The 24446-nt window shown below is 46.3% G+C and overlaps 1 protein-coding gene across 6 annotated transcripts in view; it reads left to right on the top strand.

The window, feature by feature from the left end:
- The first annotated feature begins 1981 nt into the window (after nucleotides 1–1981).
- LOC116591467 (translation initiation factor IF-2-like) overlaps nucleotides 1982–24446 on the top strand; it is a 40767-nt gene continuing 18302 nt past the window's right edge. For 2 of the 6 annotated variants that reach the window (XM_032344384.1, XM_032344386.1), the window contains exons 1-2: nucleotides 1982–2654; nucleotides 3882–3948. In XM_032344384.1, coding sequence (XP_032200275.1) covers nucleotides 2275–2654; nucleotides 3882–3894 — 393 coding nt within the window. In that variant the 5' untranslated portion in view covers nucleotides 1982–2274 and the 3' untranslated portion in view covers nucleotides 3895–3948. The other 4 variants (XM_032344383.1, XM_032344382.1, XM_032344385.1 and 1 more) reach the window with 4 other exon arrangements.

The following is a 24446-nucleotide window of genomic DNA, read 5'->3' on the forward strand; positions in this document are numbered from 1 at the left end:
AGGAAAGGTGATACATACTAAGGGCAAGAAAAAGAGATTCTAAAGTGAGAAGGTACCAGGTTTTCTTTTTTTAAGTTAAGAGAATTCTACTTTACTGAAATTAAAAACAGAATCAATTTAGGCTCCATAAATCCTTATGATTTATAGCAGTCAATATGCATCCCTGCTTGGCAGATTAGGCATCTCTGGTCTCCCTCCAGTATGTCCCTCCAAAGGCCTTATGTAATGGGAAGCAGGGGATGACCCAATGTCAATTGTCAACTGTCAGTTATAGGTTGGATTAGGAAAGCAATAAAAATGAAGTTTTAGATAAGGATTGTAGGTTTCCCTTCTATTAATTGGTCCCCTGGCTTCTCTGAAGCACTGATTCTAACTTGTCTACAAGACAGAATGATCTGGAAAATTAAAAAATCTTTTATCAGGGAAGGCTCCACCGCCATCCCCAGGGAATGCCTGCACTCTCCCTTGCCCCTCAGATCCTTGGTTCAAATTCCTGAGATGGCTCCAGTTTCACTCAGTAATAGCCAAAGTCCTTCACAGCGGCCTACAAACCCCCCTATGTGATGCAGTCCCTGAGACCTCTAGGACACACCTCCTTTGCTTTGCGTCTTCCATACCGTTCTCCTGGCTGTCCCCAGAACATGCCTGTCTCACTCAAATCCTGGGGTCTTAGGGGAACTTGCTTTACTGTTCCCTCCACTTGGATGGTTTCATTGGCCAAAGCAAGTCACATCTAACGTTAGGAGACCTGAAAGGAACAAACCAGAATATTCGTGAATAACCTTAAAAAGTGTTGGGTGCACAATATGCACTTGGATAAATAAGCCTGTGGGTGTGTCTGTGCCTGCAGAAAATGAGATTGGTCTTTATGCTCAGGGAGAGGTGGTCTTATTTTGAGCTGTGCACTCTGAGACCAGTGCCGGCCGTTGAGAGGCTGGGACCACGTGGGATGATTCCATGTTGTAAGTGCTCATAATTATGAGAGGTCAACGTTCCTGCATCTTTGGGGATGAAGTGGAACACCTGACCTTAAGGGGGAGGTCAGATTTGCATAGACCAGAGCTGAACAGGAAGGTTTCCAAGCAGAGGAAACCGATGAGCAACGGAGCGCAAAGGTAAGCCGAGGCCGGTGAGGATACCGGTTTGCAGGGACTTCCTGCGCCCGGACCCCCGATGGGGAATGAGAGAGGGTTAAAGAGACGTTACTTAAGAAGGCCTGCTTTTCGTGTCCTTTGCTTCCTGAGAAGAGCTTTTCAGTAAGTCTGCATCAGGAATAGGGCATTGTTTATGTCAAATCAGCTTCACCCCAGGCACACGTGCTGGGACCCCCCCACCCCTCATAGGCCACCAGCGTGGTGCTGCCCCGGACCTAACCGTCTGTCCGTCACTTGGGCTGATTGCCCAGTCGGAAGGTTTATCTGCTGCGTCCTCCCCCCGAGGATGTTCTGGAGCCTCCGGATTAGACACGGGCCGTAGAGAAGCCTTGGAGCGGCTCTGGCAGGACTGCGGCCGCGTGACGACGGCGGCGACCTGAGCCGAGCACCCACCCCCCAATCCCGCCCCCGACCGCCCTCGCTATTCCGCCGCCAGCGCGGGCCGCGAGCCGGGGGCGAACTGGAACTGTGGGCTCCGAGGCAAGTGCGTGGGAGCCGAGAGGCGGGGACCGCGTTAAAGGCTCTTGGAGGTTTCCTGTTTGCTGCAGCTGCGCGGCCGCTGCCCTCCGCCACCGCCACCCCCGAGCCCAGAGTCACGGAGGCCGCGGAGGGCCGGGAAGCGTCTGATGGCTCGTAATTTTTCACGTTTTAACAATGGATAGCACACTTCCTAATTTAAAAAAAACACTTTCTAAAACAGCCTCCAGGGCGCCTGGGTGGCTCAGCGGGTTAAGACTCGGCCTTCGGCTCAGGTCGTGATCCCGGGGTGCTGGGATCGAGCCCTCCATCGGGCTCTCTGCTCAGCAGGGAGGCTGCTTCCCCCTCTCTCTGTGCCTGCTTGTGATCTCTCTGTCAAATTAAAAAAGAAAAAAAAATCTTAAAAAAAAAAAATACAGACTCCAATTCATCGGCAACTCACTTCCGAGGCGACTCCCTGAAGATGTGCAATTACTCTGTGTTTTGGAGCTGCTTCGGAAGCGGTTGCCCAGGTCCGCTCATCGTGACTTTGACAATTTGGGGGTACACCTTGCGAGAGGCCTAGTTTTGTCAGAAGGCTTCCCTCCCGACGCCCCCTCCCTTCCACTCGAAGACAGTCACCCGTGCCGGCGGTGGCCAGGACATGGGGTCACCAGTCCTACGTTTTGTCTTCGTGAAGGTGATTCTTCGGAGGAGACAGTCTCTGAATCCCAGTGGGGAGCGAAAAACAACACAAAAGCCAAACCCACCGACGTGGGCTCTGCCTGCTGCCCGGAGGGTACGCCTTCCCGCGGCGCCAGCCGCCCCGCCCTCCGTCGCCGGCTGGAATGAAATAAAGACGCCCCTGCTGTCGCTAACCCCGACACAGGCTTCAGCCGCCCCGGCCAGCGGCCTCCCCTCTGCCATCAGCTGCCCTTGGAGTCTCCGCCCTGAGACTCGTAGGCGGTCCCCGGGGAAACCGCCCGCGCGCACGGCGCGCTCCCGGCCAGCACCTCGCGGCCACGGCCGCGGTCTCCTCCGCAGGTAATGACCGCGCCTCTCCCCGGCGCTTCTGGGAGCATCGGAGTGAATTTGAGGCTGCCCACAGAACCTCTAGTTTAACTTAGACTAACTTAAATCTCTGACTTTGGTGACGATCTTTCCAATCATTTTCTTGTGATTCAGGGAAAAGACAAATCAAGTAGAAATTCTAGTGTGTGTGGATTATTGTATAAACTGAGGAATATTAATAATTAAGATATACTAGACTTACCTCCAACCATGATTTATAGCAACCTGTAAAAAAACAAAAACAAAAACAAACCTCAAGCTGGGGGGGGAGCCCCAGAATTTAAAAAAATTAACATATAATGTATTATTTGCTCCAGGGGTATAGGTCTGTGATTCATCAGTTTTACACAATTCACAGCACTCCCCATAGCACAGACCCTCCCCAATATCCATCACCCAGCCACCACATGCCTCCCCCACTCCCCTCCAGCTACCCTCCATTTGTTTCCCAAGATTAAGAGTCTCATAAAAACCAAGAACTTTTTTCACACATCTTTGGTCGTTAGCCACCTGAATTTACTTCTCAGGGAAGATCTCACCTGCTTTATTATCTTGACATAATTTCTTTCTTGCAACATGTACATAACAAAATTACCATTTTTAGGGTACAATTCAGTGCATTAAGTACATTCTCAGTGTTGTTGAACTATGGCCACCTCCCATCTCCAGAGCACTTTCATCACCCCAAACAGAAACCTGGTATCCTGAACAAGAACTTCCCATTGTCTCCTCCCCTCAGACCTTAGCAACTTCTATTCTACTTTATTATCTCTAGAAATTTACCTAAGCTAGATATTTTATATAAATGAAATCATACACTACTGGTCTATTTGTGTGACTTATTTCACTTAGCATCATGTTTTCATGTTTCATCCATGTATGTATCAGAATTTCATTCTTTTTTACGGATTTTTTTTTTAAAAGATTTTATTTATTTATTTATTTGACAGAGAGACAGCAAGAGAGGGAACACAAGCAGGGGAGTGGGAAAGGGAGAAGCAGGCTCCCCACTGAGCAAGGAGCCTGATGTGGGGCTCAATCCTAGAACCCTGGGATCATGATCTGAGCCAAAGGCAGACACTTAACAACTGAGCCACCCAGGCACCCCTCTCTTTTATGGCTATTATTCCTACAATGTGTATACACAGTTTAACCATTTATACATTGGTGGACAGGTTTTCTTTTTTTCTCTCCTTTTAGCTATTGTGAATAATGCTGCTATGAGCATAGGTGTACAAAATTGAATCCACGTTCTCAATTCTTTCAGGTATGTATCTAGAAGTAGAATTGCTCAGTCATATTGTAACTCTGTGTCCAACTTATTGAGGAGCTGAAAGATGGTTTCCCATAGCAGCTGCACAATGTTACATACCCACCAGCAATGTAGGAGGGTTCCAGCTCTCCACACCCTCATCAACACTTGTTTCTTTGTTTGCGTAACAGCTGTCCTGATGGGCTTGCAGGTGTCTCACTGCTGTGGGTGTACATTTCCCTGATGGCAAGTGATGGTGAGCATTTTCCTCTGTGCTAGCTACCTGTGTATCTTTTTTGGAGAAGTGTCTAGTTTAACCTTTGCCCATTGTTTAACTGGGTTGTTTGGCTTTATTGGTGTGTTGAGTTGTAGGAATTCTTTATGTATTCTGGATATTAATTTCTTATGAGATAGACGATTTGCAAATATTTCTTCCCATTCTGTGATGGTGTCTTTTGATGCGCAGTTTTTAATTTTGAGAAGCCTGATTTACTTTTTCTTTTATTGCCTGTGCTTTTGGTGACATACCTAGGAAATCATTTCCTGACCCAAGGCCATGAAGATTTTCAACTGTTTTATTCTAAGGGCTGTATAGTTACTAAATTTAGGTCTTTGATCCATTTTTAGTTAATTTTTATATATGGCATAAGATAAGGGTCCAAATTCATCCTTTTGCATATGGACCTCCAGTTTTCTCAAAACCATTTGTTTAAAAGATTACTCAGCTATCAAAAAGTATGGAGTCTTGCTAGTTGCAACGACATGGATGGAAATAGAGGGTATTGTGCTAAGCAAAATAAGTCAGAGAAAGACAAATACCGTATGATTTCACTCATATGTGGAATTTAAGAAACAAAACACATGAACATATGGGAAGGGAAGGAAAAAGAAAATAAGATAAAAACAGAGAGGAGGGCAAACCATAAATGACTCTTAACTATAGGAAACAAACTGAGGGTTGCTGGAAGGGAGGAGGATGGGGGCTGGGGTAACTGGGTGATGGGCATTAAAGAGGGCAGGGGATGTGAAGAGCACTGGGTGTTATACACAACTAACCAATCATTGAACACTACATCAAAAACTAATGATGTATTATATGTCGGCTAATTGAATGTAATGAAAAGGAAAAAAATGCATTAGCTTTTCCCTAGAGGGAGACAGCACAAAGTGTCATCAGTTACTGTACCAAGTGCAGGAAATCTCTGTGATAATCTACTCTTGAGTCCTCGCCTTCAGTAGCTACCATACTAACTGGTGAATTTAACCAACAACTGGCAAGAGTGTGTGAGCAAACAGTGGCATCACTCTTTGTTGTAGCGACAATACCGTTCTCTGAACCCACAAAGACTTCGTCGCAAACACTGCACTTCTCCACCTCTGAATACTTCAGTGTGTGTTTCCTGAGAACGAGAACATTTTCTTACAGAATCACAGGCCAGTTCTCTCCACCAGTTAATATCACATTCATAAAATACAGTTCTCTAACCCACAGTCTACATTTGAATTTCATCACTTAACCCAAAATGTCTTTCTAGCTCTTCCCACCCCAGGGCTCAACCTGGGATCCCGCATGGCCGTCCGTAGTCTTGTTGCTTTCACATCCTCACTGTGGAACGGTTCCTCAGCCTGCCTTTGTCTTGAGTGATTTTGCCACTTTTGAGGAATAGAAGACAGTTGTTCTGAGAATATCCCTCAACTTGGGTTTTTCTGGTGTTTTCTCATTACTAGGTTTAGAAGTTATCTCTGATCACTCAGTTAAGGTGGTATCTGTTGGTTTTCTCCGCTGTGAAGGTCCCGACTTTCCCTTTGTAATAAATGTGTAATCGGTGGGGAGATTATCTGAGACCATGTAAATAGTCTCTTCCTCATCTAACTCCGCCCACCAGTTTTAGCATCAACTGATTTTATAACTCCATACTTTGTATATTTTACCATGAGGAAAGGCTTTCCTTTTTCTTTCTATTAGCTTTTAAAAAATTCATACACGGGGCGCCTGGGTGGCTCAGTGGGTTAAAGCATATGACTTCGGCTCATGTCATGATTCCGGGGTCCTGGGATGGAGCCCCGCATCAGGCTCTCTGCTCAACAGGGAGCCTGCTTCCTCCTCTCTCTCTCTCTGACTACTTGTGATCTCTGTCAAATGAATAAATAAAATCTTTATACTTGATCTTAGCCAAAAGGCCGAGAAGTGATAATAAATAAAATCTTTGAAAAAAATAAAATAAAAATTCATACGTGTCCCAGCATATTCTCACCAGATCCTCGAGTTCCTTATTGTAAGCGTCAGCCCATCATGGGCTCCTGCTCCAGTCCTGAGCTTGGCCTTCCCACCCTGACGCCTGCTCCATCTCTGAGCGTCACCCTTCCCCAAGCTTTGCCCCTCACCCCACCCTGCATTTGGTCTTGAGTCTAGATAATGTACCCTGGAGAGCAGACTGGACATTGATAATGTGTTGCTAAAAGCACTTACCTCAGAGAGCACATTACGTCATTCTTCACCTCCTTTTAAGTATTTTATTCCCTCTCTTACATCCTGTAGATTTCTACTGTTTTCCATCAGCCCTAACCATTTTAGACAGAGTTTCATTGCTAATCTTTGTCTCACTGGCTTTTCTAAAAGTCAAAACTAGAATTTTTTTTTCTCAAAACATGAGCCCTGATTTGACTATTTGTTTGTGCCTTATTCTAAAAAGGTAGTTTCCAGAAATATACCAATGACTCTAAGAGGAAGATTGGGGATGAGGGAAAATCCAATGGGTTAAATGTTCAAGTGTCTCATATGTTTGTATATAAAAATACATCTCCAACGTCATGGTATTTGGAGGTGGGACTTTAAGAGGTGATTAGGTCACGAGGGTGGAGCCTGCAGGAGTAGGATTCATACCCTCATGAGAAGAGGCCAGAGAGCGGGCTGGCTCTCTTTCCACCGTGTGAAGATACAGGAAGTTGGCAGTTTGCACCCCACAACAGGGCCCTCGGCAGAACCCAACCACTGTGGCACCTTGGCTTCGGACTTCCAAGCTCCACAACAGTGAGCAATACGGTTCTGTCCTGTATCAGCCCCTCAATGTGTGGTATGTTTGTATGGCAGCCCCAACTAAGACGGGAAGTAAGAACGGCAAAAGTAAGACGAAGCCTGGAGTAAGGCTAGTATATAGAATGCGTGGCATGGAGCCTTTGCTTGGATTGGGACTTTCTAGAAGCCAGTGCAAAAGGGAAATTTATCATGACCTAGTCATCTCCATTCATCAAATAGAGGGTGATACTTTTTAAATTCTCTACACCAAAGTCAAATTCAGTTGCTCAGAAGACAGTGGTTCCTGAAATGTGGGATATGCAGAATACACAGTGCAGGGTGCTGGGTGCTGTGTGTGCTTTCCTTACATGCCTGTGAGACTCGCGGGAGACTGGAGGCTGGAGACTTGAGGAGCCTCTGCTGCTCTCTAGAGCCCTTTCTTGTCAACTTTCTCAGACACTCTCTCCTGAGAACCCTGGAGCCTGAGCTCCCCCACCCCAAACTCTGCCCAATGAGAAGGGATCACCAGGCTCCACCCCATTCCCCCTCTGTGTGAGGAAGCCTCTTCCCAGGCAACGAGCTGGCGTTCTCGGGCTCATGTTTTATGTTTCTCTTCCTCAGGGATCCCCATGGCTTACCGCCCGATTGTCCAATGTCCTGAAAACCTTTGTTGCGTATATTTTGTCAATGTCCTTAATTATTTCATGTGGAACGATAAATCTGGTCCCCAATCCTCCATCTTGACTAGAACCTGAAGTCCTTTACTTCTTGGCAACCCGACACTTCAGAGTCCTAGCCTGCATGCACCAACCTGTGATCAGAACTTTCAGGAACCACTGTCTTCTGAGCAATATTTATATAAAAAATCCCAATAGAATTTCCATGACATTTTATTTCCTCTAACTGCATTCAGGCGGGATGTCCTTAGATCCACAGGGAGTTGGGAAAGGAGATTTTAAAGATAACAACCAAATCCCTACATTGTACGCCTAAAACTAACGTAATGTTGCATGTCACTTATACATGAATTTTAAATAAAAAACGATGCAAAAGCAGTACATGCATTGTCTATGGATAGGAAATTCACAGGAGAAATATGAGCTTCCAGTGATGATGGAAATATGCTGATTTTTTTTTTTTTTTTTGACAGACAGAGATCAGAGGCAGAGAAGAAGGCAGAGAGAGAGCAGGAAGCAGGCTCCCCGCTGAGCAGAGAGCCCGATGCGGGGTTCGATTCCAGGACCCTACGATCATGACCTGAGTTGAAGGCAGAGACTTTAACCACTGAGCCACCCAGGCACCCCGGAAATATGCTGATCTTGAAGCTAAAGTCAAGTCTTGGCTCCAGATCTGTTCTTTCCAACTCCACCTTGTGGTGCTAGGCCTCCAAGCCCTTCGACTACGTTTCTCCTTTGTCAGCAGATTTTGTTTCCTTTTTACGTTACTTCATACCGATTATAGGAGATGGACTGGAAAGCTGGAGTAAATTTTCTGTTTTCCTGACTAGACAATGACTGATAAAACTACTACCCATTAAGAAAAGACCAACTTAATGGCTGCTACACAGGTGCTCTTTGTCACCTCTCAGATGGGCAAAAACAAGAAAGAATAAGATCCTGTGTTGGTCAGTGTATGAGAACAAATGAACTTATAACTCTCGAATGTAGATTAATACAGCCATGATTTCTGTGGACAATTGGCAATACATGTTTGCGATGCGTATGTGTTTGGACCAAAAAATTTCACTTCGTGGCAAAAAAAAATGATGTTGTGTTATTAGCTGGTCATGTTATTAGCTGAAACCAACGCTTATTTTCTAGAATGTGGTTATTATTGTTGGCTACCACATTATATTTGTTGGTAATGCCCATCATGTAAACATGTTTCATCCTATGTGGATGTGTATGGATATATGTAGATTTACTGAGAATACCCAATTCCCCTGTTAATCCAGAGAGAAGTAAACTATAATGAGGATAGAAAAAAGCAGTGCACCCTGGGAAAAAATATCACCTAGAAATTGACAAAAAGCACCTACCGGTTGGAAGGCCGTTGTTCGGCACTACATGGGAACAGTAGACCCCAAGCTAGATCTACCCCACCCTGGGACTGCTGCTCCCTGGCCAACCAGAAATACAACAGTCAGGCAGTTGGACTTTTCAGCCCACAGCCCCTCTGGAGAACAAGGTGGTGACCCATAGTCTGGGTATAGCGGCCTGTGTGCTCAGAGATCCCAGTCCAGTAAGCCACATGAGACCACGGAGCTGGGTGAGGAAGGGCAGGAAGAGAGCAGGTGCTGGCACTGGACAGTGCGTGGGCTCATCCTGACTTTCTGGTTATTTTTCATTTCAGCTTATAGTCCCAAACTCTTTTATAGTATTTATATGTTAGGGTGGTGGTTGTGGAAGAGGCCACATGTTCCCAGGCATAGAATTTAATTTTAGCTAGACCAAGCCTCAGGATTACACCATCCAACGACATCCCAGCTCCAGCCCCTGAGACGTGGGCAGCCATTGTCATTCACTTCCAGGATTCCACTACACATTAGACTCAACTTATTTCTACTGCTCTTGCTACCACCAACTGATGAACTCCTTTCCTCCAGATACCCCAGGAGAGGCTCTGATGGGCCGGCTAGTCAGCATCCGTTCTCAAGGGGCGGAGCAGGCTGGGCCCCCTCTCTGGGTCAGCCCCTCCAAGACCACGGCCAGCCTGCGAGTTAGAGGCCTTCCACTTGGTGCCAACTCCTGCCACAGGGCAGCAGAGTCACAGGGGGTAAGGCAAGATCTTCTGTGAGAATGGCAGGCACCCGGGAGATGACATCCAGAGTACGAGGCGAGGATTTTACATAACTTTTCCAATGGTACATGCCAGTCCCTGAGCTGATCTCTGTGGGAGAGAAAGATGGGAGAACGACTTGCTTCTTGTCATCGAGAAACAGTGATGGAGGCTGCTCACATTTATGAATGAACGGGGGGAGGGGAACGATGCAGCATTCCGTGGGTGCGTGATGTTGGCTACCTCTGAGTACACAGGTCAATGACAATTCAGTAAGTGACAGCTGTTACTAGGGAACCAGCAGATGCAACCCTATCCTAGAGCCTCCCAGGCATGTGCTTGTGTCCCACCCTGTTCTGTGGGACCAGCAATGGCTGGGGAGCAGGCACAGCCAGTCTGTGGGGGTGCAGCTGCTTTTGCATGTGGGAGAGAACTGGACAGGGGCAGAGAGCACAGGGGCTGCCACTCTTATTCCAGAAAGCTCCTAACTCTTGCCTCAGAGCTGCGCTGAGGTGGGGGGGATACTGGACAGGGCTAATGGGAGATGCTCACCTGGGACTTGAGGAAGCTTCGAGTGCATACGGTTCTGTAGTCCCCACACCCTGCCCCTGGCTTGTCAGCACGATAGCGGGCACCCTCCTTTTGTGGGCACAGCTCCAAGGTCTGTCTTGGAGTTTGTGTATTGGGATAAATTTCTGCCAGGTTTGTTGGGCCACATTCAACTTCCTCAAAGCCATAAACCACAGCAGCTGGCTGGAGGTTCCTTCTGAACAGCAAGTGCCTGTGTCTCCCTGGGTGTCCCCTGCCCTTACAGAGCCAGCCCTGTGGTTCCCCACTGGCAGGATGAAGGTTCACATGGGGGTTCCCATCTACTGCTTTGCAGGCAGGGTGAGCTCTGGGTTTCAGATGCATGCTTCCCAGGTCGGTGTGAGTTTAGTTGAATGAGTAAGAAGGAACATTTCATGGTGCACGGCAGACACTGCTTGCAAAGTCCATTTGGGTCTTACATTTAAATTGGCCAAGTATTAATGCTTTCACCACAAAAACTCAAGATCACCACATAAGCACGACTTTTGAAAAATCACCTTTGAAATAGATTTCGGCAGGTTCTCAGCCTTTGGGAAGCACAGAAGCCAGCACTGTGGTCTCGGGCTGTGATGGAACTGGGAGGTTGGAGTGGGGGGTGCGGAGGAGGGGAGGTGAGCTAGCAGCCATCCAAAGTGACTGCCCCTGTAGGCAGTTCTTCAAGGGCTGTGAACATGAATTGTATCCCTATGACTAAATTTGGCCTAATTTCTAACTTGTGAGCCATGATTATTTGTTTTTTTTTAAATGAGGGCAGGCAGTCTTTCCGGCTGATGCCAGCGGTTCAGATGAAGTCTCACAGGCTAGTTCAGGAACGGGGGTGGGAGAGTTGGTGTATTGGGATAAATACGTGGGGGGGGGGGAGGGCGCTGGTGACCGCCACGCTTCTCCTCTGGGAGCGGACGTCCGCTCCTTCCTCATGGCTGCTCCTTCCCACGTGTCCCACCTCGCTACTCCACCTTATTTCTAAATCTTTGCCTTGCTAAATTCTTCCTAAGTCTCTCTCAGAGCAAGGAAGATGCCGGGAGAACGGGTATTCCCATAGAGCCCTCAAAGACAACCTAGTCCACAGAAAAGCTGACGGGGAGGGGTGGTAAGGAAACCTGGTTACCAAAGTCAGATTTTAAAATCCGTCAGAATGGGCTTCTTAGAAAACGCATTAGTCTGGAAAAGGCTGGAGATGCTACCCGAGACCCTTGGGGTTTGTACCTCCTTCTCCCACTCCTGGGAAGCCCCAAAGCAGGGAGACACACTGAACACACAGCTTAGAGACCCTTGTATTTGAGTCACAATCTGTAATTTCTTCCTCCCTCTGTCATCCAAGATGGAAGTTATTTACTAATGGCTCTTTTCTTCTCTCTTTTAGTTCCCTGGAGCACACTCCCCAACCTCTCAGTTTGGAGCAGTCGGTCCCCTGAGCCCGGGAAAGGGCTGAGAGGAGGAAGGAGTCCCTGTCAGTCTGCCTTCCCTGGCACAGAGGCCCGTAGAAGCCAGAGACCAGCCGTGGGCATCACTCTCTTCTTTAAGATACCGAACATGCCAGGCTTGAAGGGAGATGTCCCCCAAAACGTGGCCTCTGTCTCGGGACTGCTCTGCACGGAGCTGGGCAAAGCACATCAAACTAGCAGCACCCCATGGCTGCCGGGACCGTGTGCGGATTCTGTCAGGTAGTGTGCTAAGTGCTTCTCATGCGGCAGTTCCTTTCAGTCCTTAAAACAACACATGGCAGAGGCACCATAATTGTCCTCTCACTCTCACTCCGACGAACAGCTGAGGCTTAGAGAAGGTGCCTGACTTCTACCAGGGTGCCCTACTGCTAACTGGTCAAGCCAGGGCTGGAGACCGGGAAGTAAGCCTTCCGATCGAGCCTTCTAACTACTCTGTGGCCTTCCCCGGTGATCTGTTGAGTCGCTAAACCACAGCCTTTGGCTTCCTTGCCTTAATCTCAATGTGGCATCTTGGAGCTACTCAGCACCAACCCCAGGAGCTCCTCCTGCCACAAGCCCCTTCCTGTTCTGAGCAGTCTCCGTTCTCCCAGAGCCCTGCGGTCAACCCCACAGTGTCGTGGAGGCCTAAAGAGAAGTGAGCTGCAGACTCCTTTGTTGCCTGGGTAAATTCCATTTCCTTTTCTATTGTCTAAGGATTCTTGGTGATGTAACATTATACCCAGTGTATTCTGCTTTCAAAATGAAACTTCCATGGAGGCGGCAAATTACCACTCGGGGCTCTGTGAACGATAAAGGAGATGGGGGGGGGAGCAGTGCACCTGGTGTCAATAATTACAGGCTTGGATGGGGAGGAAAGAAGGGATGAGGGCAGCCCAAATGCAGCTGGGTATGCAGACGTCTGGGGAGGGTTTTGAGAGTGCTGGGGAGCCTGCGACGCTATATGCTCGCCCAGCCCGGCCTTGCCCCTCTACCTTTTCTTCTCACCTGGCCTTTCTTTTTTTGATCTGTGTTTTGTCCTCATCTCAGATCTCTCTGTCCATCTTCCCACGCCAGCTCCAGATGGCCTGTGAGGACCAAAATACAAGCGCTTGAGGCATCTCATCTCAAACAATCTGTGTTTTGCTTCTTCCTTTGGGTTCTCTAATCTGTATTCTGTGTGAGAACATGCCAGGAACACTCAAGGAATTCAATCCAGGGACCAAACTGGAGGGACTAGAGAACAGACATCACCATGTCCACGAGCGCTCAAACTGGATTTCTTCAGTGACTCCTTTTCCTTTTGACCTGGAAAATTATCTATCTCTTAGACCTGAACTGTAGCTATTTAGGCTGTAAAATAAATTAATAAATATTAAATGCAAGTTAAAAAAAAATCTGTCCTTCACTTGCACAGCCATACTTTAAGCACTCAGTAGCCATAAGTGGTCCATGGCTGCCCTATTGGACAGTGCGATATAAAATTTTCCACAACAGCAGAAAGCTCTGTGGGACAGTCCTGTCTTAGACACCAATATTATTCTTCTAATGCCGATGACACTTCATTGGGGCAGAACTTCGGACAGACGAGCTAAAAGATATTGCTAGTAGTGAGAGTGGGCTGCCTGGAAGACACTTTTTGGGAACCATTCAGCACTTCTTGGAGACAACTTAAAACAATGATCCCATCTTCTATCTCTTTCTGTCCAAGGAGTAATCTGAGTTTTGAGGGTGAATTAGGAGCTCCAAGAATTACCCTGGCATTAAGCGTGACACATCCAAGACATGTAACATATCCTCTATCCTTGATAGCATTTGGATATTGGTTCAGTCTCCAAGGATGCTTCAGTCCTGCTGGGGTCTCCAGCATGTATGGTCCAGCATGTATGGTCCAGGGAATGTTGAAGGCATTCCCATGTCATAACTGAGAGACTTCATCCAGGCTAGCAGCCCTCTCAGTCACATCCAGCTCTTTTTTTTTTTTTTTTTAAAGATTTTATTTATTTATTTGACAGAGAGAGATTACAAGTAGGCAGAGAGGCAGGCAGAGAGAGAGAGAGAGGAGGAAGCAGGCTCCCCGCTGAGCAGAGAGCCCAACGCAGGACTCGATACCAAGGACCCTGAGATCATGACCCGAGCTGAAGGCAGCGGCCTAACCCACTGAGCCACCCAGGCGCCCCCACATCCAGCCCTTTTTAGGAGACACAGGAAACTTCTGGAAACTCGTATAGACCATTCAGTATTGAGGCTGACCCCAGACCCTTCATGGGATCACCTGTAGCCAAAAGTTTCTCTGCTCTCTGCTTCCAAGTCAATCTTTGGTTTTTATTTCCTACTCCCTCTTTTGGACTTTAGCTCAGGATGGTGGGCTCTGTGCCCCGTCCACATGACCCAGAAGTCTCTAAGCTCTAGTACCCATCCTTAAATTTCTTCTTCCTCCTGCAGGTCAAATCCTTATCTCTTTTGTGGAGGAGAAAACACCAACTCTTATATTCTTCCTCCTTTCTATGGTTTATGCAGAGGTCAACAAACTTTCTGAAAAGGGCCAGATAGTAAGTAACGATTTTAGGCTTTGCATTCCAGTCTCTGTTGCAATCACTCAACTCTGCTGTTGTAGTGCAAAAGTAGTTATAGACAATTCATTAAGAAATGGGTGTGACTGTTTCAATAAAACTTTATTTATAAGAGCTTTACCCCTGTAGGCCATAGCTTGCTGACCCCTGATTTATAGAATAAAGTCTAGACTCTAGGTATTCTTATCTTTGGCCCTTAACTTGGAAAAAAGAATTTAGAATTAGAAAGACAAAAATCATTCAAGTGCTTGGCTCTCACATTGGAAAGTCTGATATCTACTATAAACTTTTTAAAAAATCTGCCTTTGAACTCAAACAGCAAGAATTTTCTTCTTTCTTTCTATGGATATTAGTCCTATCCATAAAGAAAATCCCCATGGATGCTTGAATGATAAAACAAAAGATCAGAAAATAGTTAAAATCATAGTATTTCTCAGCTCCATTACAAAATGGACTAGAATTCTTATCTGTGATTGTAATGATTATTTTATAAAATGTGCCTCATGTTCCATAAATGCCCTTTCCTTTCCATTTCTAAATGTTTAGGTGTGACATTGTGATGTCATGTGGACAACAGCCAGAAGACCTGCTCTTTCCTTAAGGACCTGCTCTCATCAGCTGATAGAGTTAAAATGCATTCCTTTTTCCATTTTTTTTTTTTTAAGATTTATTTATTTATTTTAGAAAGAGTGCAAGAGAATCGGTGGGGGTGGGCAAACGACTCTCAAGCAGACCCCCTGCTGAGCAGGGAGCCCCAATGCGGGAGCTCCATCTCACGACCCTGAGATCACGACCTGAGCCAAAATCAAGAGCTGGATGCCTAACTGACTGAGCCACCCAGGTGTTCCCTTTTTCTGTTCTTAAAGAAATTGCAGCTTTTCCCCAAAGGAGGAATTTTGAAATTCTCAGCTTTTTCTTTAAAACCATAGAAAGCTGATGGTCCGAGCCTCTGGGAAGGAGCCATCAGCCTGCTGGTTTTGAAAGGGGAGAAAACAGTGTCCCCTGCAGGAATGCACGGCGTGTCTACTTCAGAGATGACCCTGGAAATAAAGTGTAGATTTTCTAAATTCACGTTTCACGCTTCCTCTGTAGGAGTTAGGACTTCTCTTGGTGACAAGTGTTAGAAACTTAACTAAACAAGGTTAGGCAAAGGGGGAATTTGTTACCCCACAATATCTACTGTTGAACGTAACTTGTGACTGGTCAGGGCTGGATGTGGGCCTCAGGAGCCACTAGGCCGGAGCATCTGAGTGCTCTCGCTAGCTCGCCTACGCTCTCCCTCACCTTTCTTACCTTCTGTGTCAGACCGATTTACTCCTTGTGGGAAGCCCAACAGCTGTGACCATCCCTCCTCTGCTGCCTGTGGGACGGTAAAGATTCCTTTTTTCACTTCCAGTTTTAAAAGTCCCAGGACAGGACTCTGATTTCTGCCAAGGGGGCCAGGAATGCACCCAGCCAATGCTGGCCGGAGCTGCCCCCGTCCTAGCCTCGTGGAGGAGGAAGAGAGCAGGCTTGTGGGTCAGCACGGACACAGACCCTCTCTGTCTCAGGGCAGAGCCCGCACACCAATGCTGGGTTATGCTGTCACGTATGAAAATTGTTAACATGTTGACTCAAAGCTGATAGATTTGTATGCTTTCCAGGCAAACTCTGCATTTTAGGTTGATATCTTAGAAATGCTGACTGTCCCTAGGAAAGTGTTTATGAGCCGTGGGCCTTTGCTGTCTTGTGTTGTTGGTTAGGCTTTGCAGTAGAGGCGGGCCAACAAGTGTGCGATGAGCCTGCCCTTTCTGGCAGTATAATCCAGCCCCTGTCATGCTCTGTTTCTTCTTGCGGTCACTGAGTCGGCCTAATGCAGCCCCTCAGTGGCCAGCCTGGTGCTCCCTGGGGCTGAGGATCTAATGTCAGTAGGACACAATTCGATTCACATCGAGGATGGATATTAAGTCTTTTTACTCAGGGTCTTGTCAAGAAAAACAAATCGGCCTGCTCTCAAAAGTGTAGAAAATGCCCCTTCCCATAAAAGCAGTTGTCTGTGTTCACTGATACTGAAGGGCCTGTCTGTCCCCAAGCCTCTGAGGCGGTTTTGTCAAGGTCAATTCTGCTGATCTTTTTCAATGATAGCCCAAAGAGGATTAAGTTAACATCTGACCTTTAAAGAGCTTATCTTTGGGGAACCGGGCTAATTAAAAAATTAAAAGGCTGCTTTTTAAAAATATTTGGACCACAGCCTAGGGAACACATGAACACATTTCCTATATTGGCAGAAATAGCCATAGAAAATTCCAAAAGGCAAGCTAGATTTATCATTACATAGATGAACAGAGTGTGGGGACTCTGGAGTCAAACAAAAGTGGGGTCCAATCTGGGTTCCGCTACCTGTTAGTTGTGTGACCTTGGATAAGCATCTCACCTTTCCCAAGCTCTGTTATCTTATTTGTACAATAGAGAGGGATAATAATAGTAATCACCTCAGAAGGTTGTTGAGAGGATTAAATGAAATACTACACTTAAAGCCAAGTCATTTAGGCTAGCCGTTACTATCACGGTGGATATGTTTACATTTAAACATTTTGTTTAGTTACTCTCCCCATCATGTTGACAGCTGAATGGACTTTCATGACAAAGTGGCTGGTTCTTGGAGGCCAAGAACTCAGAGACACCTCTAGGTGTTTGAGATGATTCTGCTTGGAACCAGATGTTACTAGCCCCGATGTAGCAGCACCAGCATCCCCACTGCCCCTGAACTTGACCAGATACCACTGGATGGCTCTGCTACTAAAGCCATTCTGAGGAAAGAGTAACATGAGATTAGGGATGGTGATATTGTTCCCCAATGCCAGGAATAGTTCTGTCCTTTAAATTCTGTGGATACTTTTCCCTTCAAGGAGATACAGATCATTGTCAAATATTTTCATCCCAAGCAATGTTCTTGGTGTTGCTCTTCTTCTCATTGGTTTATAAAATGCCTGAAGGGATCTCTTTCATACATCGAGACATGCCATACAGCCATAGGGATTCTGGGATAGCCTGAAAATAAGACCAAGGACTCTTCCTGGGAGGGAGCGTCTGTCGTTCGTGGTCCCTGGCCCCTTCCTCAGAGCCTGATGCACAGACCTGGAGCTTTCAACACATCATCAACACACATGACCGGAGGGGAGCCAAGGGCTCCTTAGAGCGAGCTGCGGGAGCTCCAACCCCGCCCTAGACCTGCTTCATCAGAATCTGCATTTCCCCCAACACCCCAGGTGGTGGTAAGCACACTGCAGGTGCTCTCATCTCATTTTTAGCTGCAAATCAGAATCACCTGGGGAGCTTTAAAAAACACAGATGCCTGGGTACCGTCCACAAAGATCCTGATTTCTTGGCTCTGGGAGTTTTTTTTTTTTTTTTTTTTTTTTTTTTTAAGATTTTTATTTATTTGTTAGAGAGAGAGAGAGAGATACAGAGCACAAGCACAGGCAGACAGAGGGGCAGGCTAGAGGCAGAGGGAGAAGCAGGCTCCCTGCCAAGCAAGGAGCCCGATGTGGGACTCGATCCCAGGACGCTGGGATCATGACCTGAGCCGAAGGCAGCCGCTTAACCAACTGAGCCACCCAGGAGTTTTAAAACCTCCCCAGGTGATTGTGATTGTGATGTGCAACTAAGATGGAGAACCGGTGCGCCAAAGACATTTCTTCCTCTCTCTCTTCTTATTCCTACAATACCTATTTCTCTGCAAATGAAAATCTCTCAAGCTGCAGTGAAGGTTCATTTCATGCTGTTGATGTCAATGGATGGATGCCCACTTTCTAGATAATGCCATGTAATTTGAAGATTCACTTTGAATTTTTATAAAAATAACCTTTAGGAATTTCTTCTGAAACTTTGCCAAGACCTCCACATCCTTTTTTTTTTTTTCTTATTGTAAAGTCCAGAATGAGACACAGACTTCTAATATGGCCCTAAACAGCCCTGAGCATCAGCATAAAGGACTTTTGTGTTCCTCTGAATGAAAGGTACTGTTGTAAGTAAAGTCAGACTATTTGAATGAGGAGGGGGCCGTTTTAATGGCCAAGCAAAAGATTTTCTCATGCCTACACTCAGCCTGGAAGTGAATTAGCCAGTGATGCAGGGAAAAGCCCACCTTCTCGGTTTTGAGCTTTCTAGTAGAGCAATAAATATGTTGTTATGTAACCAGAAAATTCATAAGCTTTATTGCATCTCTAATTCATGGACAACCAAACAGATGAACTCACATGCACCAAAAGATAGTTTTACTAATTCAAAACTTTGGCTGATGTCTTGAGCATAAAAGTCACCTGAACCTTGGACTTTTGTCACAGTGACCTCCACTGAGGTGACCACTCAATGTATAAGAATCATGTAGGCTGCTTCCTCCACACATCTGGAAGTTTGGGCAAAAGTATTCGTGGCTTAAAAAAAACCTAAGTCATTTTCCCCAAAACTTTAACTGGAGGTCTTCTTAAAAATGTAGACTCTCAGGACCTACCTCCATAGGTCTGAGGTCCGGCCTGAGACTCAGCATTCTAACGACCTTGAAAGTAACGGTGGCTTCACAGACCACACTCTGAGTGGCGATGGCCTAGAAAATGCTAATCAGCCAGTCAGAGAATCAGAACTTTAGGCATTTCAGATGTTCCTTGAAATAAGACAAAGCTCATTTCCACTCCAGTGTTCTCCAACAGCTTCTGGTGTATCAATGAGAGTAGGACATGGGCTGATGGAAAAGGTCAGTGGGCAAATTCAATTCCAATCGGTATTGGAAACCTGGGTGAGAATGTTTAATTGCATCCTTGCTTTGCCAATACAAGAAGAAAGTGGCATCTGAGTTCCTCAATTTCTTTAGGGATCTATTCTTTTGAGTTCATCGGCAAACACAAAGGCAGGAAGAACCGTTACTTTAAATTCATATTATTTTAGCTGATGTATCTGGAGCACGGTGATAAATTAATCATGACGTCCGGTCTGATTCACAATCATACTCTAGTCCAATTTACACTTCGCATTTGCAGAACTGAAATGCGATGCATTAAAATGGTGCACACATCACAGATTTTTCTCTCCACTGAACCCGCGGAGGGAGGTGCTGTCTCCGCCTTGGCAGTGAGGCACCTGCCCGGAGGCCCAGGCCAGCAGGGAAAGCAGCTTCCTGCACCGAGCCGAGTCGGGAGGCAGGGAGAAAGGAGGACTGGGCGCTGAAGACAGCCGTAGCCGCTGCCTAATGGGCGAAACCCGCCTGCGAAAGGGAGTGGGAGTCGTTAAAAAAGAACTTCCCGGCTTAATGACCGAGGCAGGCTTATTCACCGGGAAGGGGGAGCGGCGTGGGGTTGTACTAAACATAACAGATGGCAGCTGTCTGCCGCTATATAGGGCGCACTGACAAATCCCCGGGACGGCCCCTGGGCGCTCAGGGGGCCGCGAGGGGGCCTGCGGGCGTGGTGCAGCTGCTGCCCCGCTCACAGGGCGCTGCCTGCGGAGGACTCGGCAGGACGTTGCCCTCCTGCGAGGCCCCGAGAGTGGGCCGAGCGTGGCTCGAGACCTCGGGGCAGGACGGATATGGTCTAACTCCCGGGTCGGGGGCTGCGTCGGGCAGGGGAGGGTCTCTCCGTGGCTTCGTCTGCGCGGTGCACCTGCGGACGCCCAGCCCCAGGCGGCGCTCCGGAGACTCCACCGCCCCCCCCCCCCCCCACGACGCGGTCACCTCCCGCCCAAGGTCGGGGGGTGGGGTGGGGGATGTGAATGAACGATGCACTGATCCAGGCCTGCGGGTGCTGGGTGTGGGCAGATGAGCTAAGACGTGGTCTCCCTCGTGCAACCTTAAAAAACCGGAGTGTGGCCGGTGAAGTGGCTGGCACGCACACACTAAGATGATACCGAACCACTTCTGAGAGTTCGTTTTGTGTGAAAGTGTCCTAGCCATAATTTCCCTGTGTAAACCTCTTTTCCAACCTATAAATCAGTCATCCATATACTACGTTTTATATCTGTCAAAGGACTTCTTTTTTTTTTTTCCCAGTGATTTGGATATTCAGATGGGAGGAAATCTTACAAAGCTAGGCAAGTTAAACTGCGTTTAGAAATACATTAAAAATGCTTTAATTGAAAATAGAATACATTGGACAACACTAGCTGTTGGTGATGACTCCTGAAACACTGGGCAGGGGAGTGTGACCAAGGTGGAGGAGGCGGGTCGCAAAAGGGAAGGGATTTAAGAGTTCTGAAGACGACTAGCCATGCATCGTTGTGACTTTCAAGCTGCAGAGACCATTGAAGTTTGAAGTCCAGATTAATTGTATACATCAGTTTATCTCTAAATCAATGGGAACTGTCCCCAGAGAAGGGGCAGAGGGACTTTCTGACTAGGGTTCTAAGTCCCTGCAAATGGGCTTCAAGAATGACATGGGGTCGTGGAACATTTCATGTGTTTTACTCTGGTCTGCGTGACAGGGAAAAGCCTCCATCAACAAACATCAGGGACCAGTCCTCCTTATTTTCTTCTCAATGGCTTTGCAGTGCTTTTCATTGAAGCTGGGAAAGACCAAGTTTCATCTGTTCATTCAGCAAATGTTTATTAAGTGCCTTCTGTGTGTTCAACCCTGGTGCTCAGACTCTGAACAAAAGAGGTGAGACTCTGTCAGCCTAGAGCTTGCAAGAAGCAAGATACATTGATAAAATCTATGGACAACGTCAATCTGACAATGGTTGGGCACTAGTTTCCTATAAATAAAATCCTTCCTTTTGACTTGATGAGAATTTTGACACACTGAGGGTCCTCCATACATGTGAAGCTCTCATGTGATTATTCCATAAGTTCAACAAAAGAGACATAGCTGGTGGACGAACCCATATATTTGCAAGAATAAAAAAGAGATCTGGGACACCTGGGTGGCTCAGTGGTTTAAGCCGCTGCCTTCGGCTCGGGTCATGATCTCAGGGTCCTGGGATCGAGTCCCACATCGGGCTCTCTGCTCGGCGGGGAGCCTGCTTCCCTCTCACTCATTCTGCTTGCATCTCTGCCTACTTGTGATCTCTGTCAAATAAATAAATAAAATCTTAAAAAAAAAAAAAAGAGATCTAATTCCTTCTTATGAATTTGATGAAGTTGGTACTCAACTTCATTGGGACCACAATCTAACAACCTATTTTAACTCTCTCTCTCACTGGCCCTCCTCCTGCCTTCATTTCTCTCCTTTCTCACCTTCAATTCCCAGCCCACATGTTATATTTTTTCCCTTGTCTCGGCCACAGGATCTGTTTCAATGGCTTCCAAAGACTAAAAGAAACTGTCCACCCTATGTAAGCCAAAACAGACTAACACACATGTCGCTTTTGGCTACACGCTTTGCTTTTGGCTACAGCATTCATAATTCAATGTGGCAATACTATTTTACCAGTTACCTATTAAGGAGTATTTGGAAGGTTAATACGAGAACACAACACGAGGCCACAAAGAATATTAGCTATAACTGCATGCACGCACACAAACACACACACTCGCACACTCACACATACTAACTGGTGCTTAAGTCAACTTTATCATAAACTTCTATGTACTCATGTTATAAACATGGGTTGATTTATTCTCTTTTAATCCCCCTGTTTTCTATGTAGGATCTGGATTTTTAAAGCTCCTTTGTTTTATTGTTATAGGTTATGGTTATGGTTATAGTTACATTTACTGGAGGTGAACTCTAAGAAATTTTAAGTTATGCATATATTTTAAGGTATATCTGAAAAATATAAATAGCTTATCAAAGTGTCATTTCACAGAAATTACTTGGGATACAAACAAGTTTTTTTTTTTTTTTTTTTAAGTAAGCTGATAAAAATTATTCAGCTAAGTATAACACCCATGATAATCAGATACAACAAGAATAATGTAAGCAGGAAGGATCACCTAAAATTTAAGTCATTAGATTCATATATGAGCCAGGAGGACCAAAAAAGGCAACTCTAGTTGGCCCTGAAGAAAGGGCCCTTAACAAGGTATGTTCCTGTCTGACTCAACATTCCCTTAGTCCTCACTAGCAGACAAATACAATCAGATACCACTGGCTTAAGAAAAACATGTGTTTCCTTTTTCTGCAATTCGAGAAAATTCTACCATACCATTTGTCAACAGAACACTTTCTGGCTCATAGGACATCTGTGTTTAATGTGATCACGGCTTTAGATCTTTAGAGCTCAGAGGCATTAGAAACATGCCAGAAATCCTCCAGTCAGAGCAAAGCTGTTTCCTTTAGAAAATCACCCAGTATTTAAAAATGTGTTTGGAAAGCTCCATATAAATCATGAGCTATTTTTTCAGTTCCCTTTAACATTTTAACTTTCAACTCTAAGAAGCCCATTTAACAGAGCTGCAAACCTTAAAATGGCTTTACTTCTGTTTTTATAGGAAGGAGCACCTGTTTAACCTTGGAATCGCCCAGCATTTCTCAATATGTTTAGCATTGATGGCTCCTGGGCGCTAAACGCTGGGAGTACCCCCTTGTTTTTTTTTTTTTTTTTTTTTTTTTGGACAATCAGAGCCCCCTGCCTCCATATGCGCACATTCCAAGTGTCTCCGTTGGGACCTGGGACGTATTGTCCTCACTTGAGAACACAATGGCCTAACTTACTGAAAAGAAATCTGAGACCCAGAAGGGAGAAGGCATTTGCCCAAAGACCTACACTGAATTGGTATTGTGTTAGGTTGCCGGGCTGTAGAGAAGACAGACGGACTACCTCAGATGCCAGGGAATGACTGAAAGTGTACACAGGAGGTGAAGACATGGGGGAAACCTCTGGGGAACTGCCTCAGCGGGCCCCAGGGACAGGCAGAACACTGTGTTCCCACTCTGACAGACCAAGCAGACATGACTTCCCAAGGGAAGCTCGAGGGACTTAGCCTCCGTGTCCTCTCCAAGCATCTCAGGGGTGCTGGGGCTCAGCTTTCTTCTGATCACCTCACCCTCTGCCTCTGTCTTTCCACTGTGTTCCCTCTTTATTGCCTCTGGCCCTAGTACCCTCTTTCTGACCATCTCACATACATACTTTTCTCAGGAAAATACAAATGGACATCACTGGATATCACCAATATAAAGCATGCCTTTGGGGTCAGGTTTTCTTGTCTGGTCCCTCCTGGCAACTGGCACAGCCCAAAGCTGGTTGCTTGGGCTTAGGCCAATAGCCTGTTTCCCCGGCTGGGGGCAGCAGAGGTCCTATCGCTTCATGTGGATTTTAAACACTCACCCCAAGGTTTGAAAGCTAGTTCCATCCCATAGTCCCTGAGTAACTTCGGCTGTCTGTGCCTCGGTTTCTCATCAGTAAAGTCACACATAAAAAGTATAGACCTCAACAGATGTGTGTGCGTTGGGGGGGGGGGCATTAAATGAGATAAGGCATTAAAAGTACTTGGCATTTAGTGCGCATTTGCTGAACACCAGCCTGTTGCTACTATTGCTATTACTATTAGTGAGTAGAAAGTGGATTATTATTTTTACTAATTAGAAATTTAAAATCCATATCTCCTGACCACCGCCCCACCCCTCTGCCCAGCAGTGTTTTTCAGGGCCTCTATGGGCCAAAAGCAGTGAAGATGAAGATCCTGGGAAGACAGAGGTGAGGTGAGGTTCTAAGTGTCCTAGTGCAAGCCTGAAATCACTTTGTGTTCTCTTTGTTTCATATTCTGTTTCATACATCATTTAGTATGAATAGATTCAGTGTGCTTTTTAATATGGTGTTTCTTAATACCACCATGCCTCTTCTTTTTAAAGATTGTATTTATTTATTTATTTAAGACACAGAGAAAGGGGGTGGGGGCAGAGCACACAAGTGCAGAGGGGAGTGGCAGAGGGAGAAGCAGACTCCCCGCTGAGCAAGGAGCCCAACGTGGGACTCGTGGGACTCGATCCCTAGACCCTGGGATCACCACCTGAGCTGAAGGCAGATGCTTAATGACTGAGCCAGCCAGGCATCTCCAGCCATGCCTGTTTTCATAAAAACTGTCTTAAATTACTTACCAGTTCAAATGTTTAATGTTTGTTCAAAAACTCTTCAGAAAACTCAGTGTCCCAGCAAGTTTCTCCATGTTTCTCTCCAAGCACATGCCTAGGGGAAGACGTGCCTTATTTTGTGTCACCATAATTCCCTTGT

Source organism: Mustela erminea, chromosome 5 (genome assembly GCF_009829155.1).
Source record: "Mustela erminea isolate mMusErm1 chromosome 5, mMusErm1.Pri, whole genome shotgun sequence".
NCBI classification, from domain to species: domain Eukaryota; kingdom Metazoa; phylum Chordata; class Mammalia; order Carnivora; family Mustelidae; genus Mustela; species Mustela erminea.